This window comes from Mus caroli, chromosome 15 (genome assembly GCF_900094665.2).
Source record: "Mus caroli chromosome 15, CAROLI_EIJ_v1.1, whole genome shotgun sequence".
Taxonomy (NCBI): Eukaryota; Metazoa; Chordata; class Mammalia; order Rodentia; family Muridae; genus Mus; species Mus caroli.
Genome location: NC_034584.1, coordinates 69,760,102 through 69,767,258, shown reverse-complemented (window position 1 = coordinate 69,767,258; position 7,157 = coordinate 69,760,102). Strand labels below are relative to the sequence as shown.

Below are 7,157 nucleotides of genomic sequence, written 5' to 3'. Positions count from 1 at the left end.
CCAGATCTCGTTACAGATGGTTGTGAGCCACCATGTGGTTGCTGGGATTTGAACTCCTGACCTTCGGAAGAGCAGTCGGGTGCTCTTACCCACTGAGCCATCTCACCAGCCCCAGATAACTCTTGAACTGTCACTCTGAGGGATACTCAACCCCAACACAACCCAGAGGGCTTTGACCAAGTGACCCTGACACATTCAGTAATCCATGGTTGAAGCTGTAACTCCTCTGCAAGTGGGGCAGTCAGTGTCCAGTGGTGGGGAGGCTCTTGCACATATCTAAATGAGGAAGGGCAGTTGTGGTGTGGGCATGGTGGGCATGGTGGGCATGGTGGGCATGTGAGTTCTTCTTTTCCCTGGCCTTCCCAGAGGCTGTGTGGCTGAGGCGCTACCTCAGGAAACTGAAATGTGGGAGCGCTGCTGATCTCCAGCATATTACTCTCAGGATCTGTCACAGTTGCTGCTGGTCACTCAGAGCTACTCATAGCCTGAATACTAAGCAGGGACAGACAAGTGTCTTTGAGGGTTCCTAGGGCTGGAGGGAGTTAGGCACAGACTGAAGGGAGTCAGACCACCTGGCTGTGTTTGTCTCGGCTCTGTTTAGGGCCCTGAGTCTCATGTCAGAGGGGAGCAGCCATGAGAGGCGGCCGTGTTAGCTTTAATTATCTGGGCAGTTAGAGCTGTACATTATGAAAGTCGGGCAATTAGGCGTGTTCCTTGAAGCTATGGAGAAATTGCTGGCTATCAAGTGGAAGGGAACTCGGGCAAAACAGATCCCTGCTAATTGCAAGAAACATTCAGCAAGAAAAAGCCATCGTGGACATCACTGCACAGAATGTTATGAAAACAGTGATTAAGTACATAAATCTGTCTGGGCTTGCTGTTGGGAGGTACTGGAGAGGACCTGTGTGTTCTGCTGCCCCTCCCATGCAGGGCTGTCTGCTCTGGCCTCTGGGACTGACCCTGGAGTTAGGAGTCTGGGGTTTCCTGATATGGACTCTCACTTGTGAAGCCTCCCTGTTGCCCAGGGCTCACTTGATAGGCTTCTGCTCTCACTGGGAGCAGTCATGCAGTGTCTCCAACTTGTTTTGGTAGGTGTGAGGATGTTCTAGGCTCTCCTGGAAGTCATACTTGCTACCTCCTAAAGCCTCTGCCAGGCTAAGGGGACATCTGTGTGTGTAAGGAGTGAGGCTGGAGGCAGGGTGTGATAGAATTCCTGTAACTCAGAGGATAGCCTTGGGCCCTAGGGCCCTGCTAACTCTTGCTGACCTATGCTAAGCCTGGGTTTTTATTGCAGCTTCCAGTGTGCACATGGGGATTCCACCCTCCAATAAGGTGATCAAGACCCGCTACCGCATTGTTAAGAAGACCCCAAGCTCTTCCTTCGGTGCTCCATCCTTCCCCTCATCTCTACCCTCCTGGCGGGCCCGGCGCATCCCATTATCCAGGTAGGAAGAACTTGTCTAGGCTACTGCAAATCTGCGTACTGTGCTCACTGTCTGGACATTGAGGACTGAAGATTGAGGCCTTTGGGCTATAGGATCTTAGCTTCCCTCAAGGAACTGCTAGGGGGACAACATCTTGGGTAGCAAACAGCTTGATTTTATTTTTTCATTTGTTTAGCAGTTTATATACCATACACATGGCCAACTTGCTTATATTGCATGTTTACAAAGGTACGTGTGTGCATATGTCCACTGCTGATATCAGCACGCCTACTAATTGGTGGGACCACAGGCACCGTGGAAACAGCTGCCCCCAAGATATTTGGGTCCCCTACTATGAGCTGCCCATGGATATCCTGCTGAGAGAAGCCAGGCCCTGAGCACCCTGTCTGAAAACTGTCAACATGTTAACTGTCAAGAATGGTGATGTAGGTTCCTCATTACTCTATCTAAGCTGTCTCACACAGTCTTCCCTCAGAGTGCACTGGCCTTGCTGTGTCAGACAGCAGCCATGTGTCTGGCATTCTTGGGGCTCTCTCTGGGTCCCAGGAGAAGGCTGGGTCTTTTAGGACATTGGTCCCCACCCCTCTCTTATTTTAGGTGGAGGTGTCCTACTTCCAGCCACAGTGAGGGGTGGCATCCCAGTGGGTAGGTAGGGAGCAGGAAGGGGGAGAGCGTGGTCCTGGGGGGAGATTTGGGTCTGGAGACTCTGGCTAGGCCTATTTGCAGAACAGTGCATTTCACGGCCTGCCGCCCTCCATATACTGCTTGGTTGTTGTTCCTGCTGCTACTCAGAGCATTCCAGGGCCGAGGCCAACACCAGAGGTATATCATGCTGTGTGGACAGTCCTGCCTGGCTTAGCTTGTATGTCCAAGGCCCACCAGCCTCTTTCCTTACCACTGGCCACACCAGGTTTGGCCCTGTTGCCGACTTTTCTGGAGGCAATAGCTGGAAGTATATTTTAAATTAATTTTACTGCACTTTTTGTAATATTTTTGTTTTAAATAGATTTATACGCATCTTGGGGGCTATTTCTACAAATTTATGAAGATAATTTTTACTCTCTCGATAAGGTTAAATTTACACCTGCTATTTCCATATTAATTCACATTGCTAAGTGGATCTAATTTTCTTCCGTTCCTCTATCTGGTGAGCATGGCCTTTCCTAATGCAATTTCCCCCTCACTAAATCACTGTGATCGGGAGTCATGATCGAGCTAAATTAACTTAAATTAATTTACTTAATAAGAGCCCCAGATCATCATGAATGAGGTTCAGATTTATTGATTCTCAGCTGGTGAGAACCTCCCCCTCCTGCAGCCGGCATTAGGCCTGCATCCCTCCTCTGGTAGGGCATGGATGGGGCCCAAGGTAAGGCTGCTAGGAGACCCAGCCATCTTTTCCCTCCGACCCTGGAGAGCCAAGCAGGTTCCAAGTTTCAGTGCAATTGGGCCTCCTAGGAGGGCTCTAAAGGAGTTACTATGTAGAGACTCCTACCTTGGCTCCAGGGGGCTGAGTCTGGGAAAAGGGAGGTGTTTGTTGCAGATTAGGGGTGCACAGTCAGCAGGCATGTAACATGGTCTCTTATGAAGTCTAGGCAGTAAAGAACACCAAGTCAACTGGGCTCTTCTCTTTAAACTTCCTGTTCTGCCAAGGTGGTACCTGGTGTGCTTCAACTGTGTGGGTGGGCAGGAGGTGGGGTGGATATTGCCTTTTGATGGCTCAAGTCCCACAGCTGTGGGTGCCTGCCTGGACTGAATTCATGTGTTTGCTGTGCTGGCTAGCTGTTGTGGATGCCAGGCCTCAATGCTCTCTCTGCACCCAGGCACACTTCAACTTGGATACAGTTGTTGAAGATATGTAAAGGGGTCCTTCCACTTTTTCCTGACCACTCACCCTGGTCATTTTTAATCCTTTGCCAGATATTTGAAACTCTTGGGGGTCATGAATTCTGTGCTTAGGGCTAGGAAAGGGACTAAGCTTAGGGGTACAATTCTCAGGAGACCCTAGAGAGAATGGCTAGCAGGTTAGGCTTCCCTCACCCAAGGTCATCCATGCCCTGGTGTAGCTGCCTGCTCAGCAGAGTGGCTGCCAGCCAGCTGCCTGACCTGCTATTGTCAGATGCATACACTTGGGCTTGGCTTATTGAAGCAGCAGATGGAGCCTGTCTTTAGGGCCAGTGGTAAGTTGGTACCTGCCTTCTTGCTGCCTGTGCCCTGTCAGAGCCAGGGGCCACAGTGATTATTCAGCAGGCTTGCTTCCATGCAGCTCACCCTGAAGGCTTCTTGGGTTTCCTTGTGTGATAGGAGGGGTTGGGATGGTGTTGGATTCAAGCCACTGCAGACTAACGACTGCTGCAGTGCTATTTACTGGTCCTATAGTTGTCTACTCCCCTGGGAGGGAGGGCATTGTCCCTACTCTGGTAGATAGCCCTAGCAGTCTTAGAAGTTTTGATGGAAGAGTTGGAGACTGGTAAGCACATGTGATGGGGTGGCTAAGCATGGGCATGAGATGGAGTCTTCTCATTCTTTGCAGATAACTGTGGTTAGAGATTTGGCCACTCCTGATCATTGCTAAAGGACCTTGGCTGGGTAAGCCACTTCTTACTTGAAACCTCAGTTTCTAATCTGCCCTTGAGTTGGCATTATTTATAAGAAGTATATCTGAAGTATAAGAAACGGGACAGTAGGTAGTGGGTACAGAACACATGGGTAGTGAGTGGCAGAGAAGCTCCAGGGTTCAGGCAGGTCTTCAAAAGCCCAGACAACAACCTGTTGTGCTCTCATCCTAAGCAGGACTTCTCAGTGATGGGGCTGAGCACTGTGCCACCTGACAGCCAGGTAGCTTGGTTACATCTCTGCCCTCCTTAGGTCACCAGGGTGATGAAGTGGGCAAGCTGGCAATGCCATGATTTATTTGCACAAGGCCTCCCTGCCACCTCCTGGGGCCTCCTGTCTATGCTCTTCTCTCCCTGCTTTCCTGAGAAGGCAGGAGGTCTCTGGCATCCTGGGCTGTTTGCAATGCTTCTATTTTGGGAAAGAGCAGGAGTGACCATCTTGTTCCCTTCTGAGAAGTTCTATACATCCTTTCCTTGGAGCCGAAGGTGGCACTGTAGGGGAACTGCCATGGTATGAGGTGATCTTACTCTAAGGCCATGAGAACCTGGCAGGCTTATACTTACAGAATAGTCACAGGGGAAGAGGGAAGTGGGTCTTCCTTCTGCTGCAGGCATATGCGGGGCTGGACATGCTGGGCGTCAGCTCATGGCCTCAGATGGTTTTGGTTTGTCAGTGCTTGTCTCTGTCCAGACAGAAGGCTGGGAGGCTGCTGAGCAAAGCCCTAGAACATTGAAGTATTCCCATTCAGGGTCTGTGAAGATGGCCATGCCCATTGAGGCTGTGGTTGGCAAGCTCACCTGTTGTCCTGGCTAGGTGAGTGCATAGCAGCCTGTGACAGAAGGTCCCTTCTGGTACAGGACTCTGACTTTGAGGGTAGTGTCTGTGGTACTGATCTCTGTCTTCTTTGGGTATTTGGCAATGGCTATTGGCTCAGCTCTGAGGCTTTCTGGTGAATGTGCTGTTCAGCTCCTGCCCAGGGGAGCCAGCAGGATGGAACATTGTTCAGTTAGTTCAGTCCAGGGCTCTGGGAGCCCCCACTACACACTCTTGTCTTGGCCCTGCATCACCCTCCCAGAGCAATTCTTGAGCCTTGGAGAATACTGATGTCTTGGCATAGGGCTTTCCCGCAGGGGTTTCAGGCCCGGAACCAGCCCAAGTCACATAAAAGATGCTGTTCCGGCCTAGAGTCTAAGGTGCAGGGGCAGAAATTGAGTGGGGTCTCAGAGAGAAGCCATCCCAGAACAGAGGCACACATCTGTATGGCAGGTGGGGTTTTTTTTCCCTAAGATTTGTGGATTTGCCTGTGTCCTTGTGGCTTTCAGCAAGTTCATTAATCTGAACTGAAGCTGATGTGACTTATATCCCTAAACTGCCTGTCACTTTTTTTGTTTCACCAAATTCATTTGACATGAAAGTGCGAAATAAACAGAAGCCACTGTGCTTAAGCAGATGAATCGAGCGGCTTTTCCAGGCCGACTACAAATGGCCCTGTCACAGAGCTGCTGCTGCCTGCTGGGCTGCCTTATTTTATTTTATTTTGTGCCTGTGCGGTAAATCTTAAGTAATCTCTGTGTAGTTTGACGAGGTTTAGGCCAAGATTTTGAAAGGCTCTGAAACGCTTCTCCAAAGTGACGTCTCATTAAAGAGGATTCAGCCAAGAACGGGAGGCATCTCCAACTGCACGGCTGGTTCCTCTGCTCTGTCTCCATGTGTTTCCTTAATGAGCAGCTCCACCCACTAGCCTGGCTACCGGCAGTTGCCCTGTTCTGCCTCCTGCTTGCTCTCTGTGCAGGGTACTGTCTTGTGACTGCCAAGGCTGCCACAACAAACTGCCACCATGTGTATGGCTTAGAGGCATGTGTATTTGCCTCTCTTTTCTGGAGGTCAAAATCTGAGACCAGATTGTGGTGAAGACAGATTGTGGAGGCTGATAAGGGCTCTTGGCTTCCTGGGGGACTTGTTCATCTAAGGGAGGAGAGCTCATGAACATTTACTTGGTCTTTTCACTTAGAGGACCTGCATCCCATCCTGAGGGCCTTGATTCTTGATCTGACTCTGAGTAGCCTCTCAGAAGCCCTACCTCCAAATGGCGTTTCTTAAAGCTAGGGCTGCAGCATGGAAGTTTGAAGGGCACAGCCATTCTGTCCATGGAAGGGAGGGTCCACTATCAGCTAGTGCTGGAGTTCCCATAGATTCCTACACTCCCAGGGAGTGCAGTAGTGAGAGGTGCTTAGAGTGACTCCTTACAAGGCCAGTGCTCCCTTCTCCAGATTGCTTTCATCCTCATCCTCTGCCTGGTCTTGAACAGCCCTTTGGGTGTTTACACAGGGCCTAGTTCAGCTAAGTATGGGGTCCTGTTCATACTGATGCTCTGAGTTGCCAAGGAGATAAGGGTATATTAGGTTAGGAGCCTGTTGGGACCCAGGTCCTAGTGGAAATGGCAGTCAGGAACATGGACAAATGAGACATGAGGTTTTGTGAATAGACACTGTTAGGACACACTGAGGCCTTGAAATCTGCCTAAAATGCTAGGTTGAAGATTGGTCTTAGGGAAGACCCATCTGAAAGTAAGGCTTCCAGGAGTTAGGGCAAGGACAGCACAGGCCACAGCAGCAGGGCCTTTCTGTGGCCTGGAGAAGAATTTAGAATGCTAAGATGAAAGAGGCTGGTATGCAAGGCCGGACCCAGGGGTCTGCTCCTGGGCCAACTCAGTGTTGGGTATCATGGGATATGAGCATAGGCATCATTCCCTCCACAGGCGAGGAGCAACTTGCCAATGAGGCAGCACTGATGCAAACCCTTCTATGTGGTTGTCCCCCTGGCTGTGCAGGTGAACAGCATCCCTAGTTCTGGCTGGGGTGGGGATAAAGGTAGGGCCACTCAAGATAGCCCACCTCCCCCAAGAGCAGAGCTGGTCCCCTCTGACTGTTCTTTCAGCCTAGGCCATGCTAGGACAAGTGGCTCTGAGACTCACTCTGTGCCTGATACTCCTGCATGAGTGCTCAGTCCGTATAGCATGGGTGTTAAGAGAGGTGGTAACAAAAGAGAGTGCTCAGTCCGTATAGCATGGGTGTTAAGAGAGGTGGTAACAAAAGA

At 50.5% G+C, this 7,157-nt stretch overlaps 1 protein-coding gene across 1 annotated transcript in view; it reads left to right on the top strand.

The window, feature by feature from the left end:
- The window catches only part of Zc3h3 (zinc finger CCCH-type containing 3), an 86,432-nt gene that overhangs the window by 31,099 nt on the left and 48,176 nt on the right, over window positions 1-7,157 (top strand). The window contains exon 4 of the mRNA XM_021184025.2: window positions 1,295-1,445. Coding sequence (XP_021039684.1) covers window positions 1,295-1,445 — 151 coding nt within the window. The remainder of the gene's footprint in view (window positions 1-1,294; window positions 1,446-7,157) is intronic.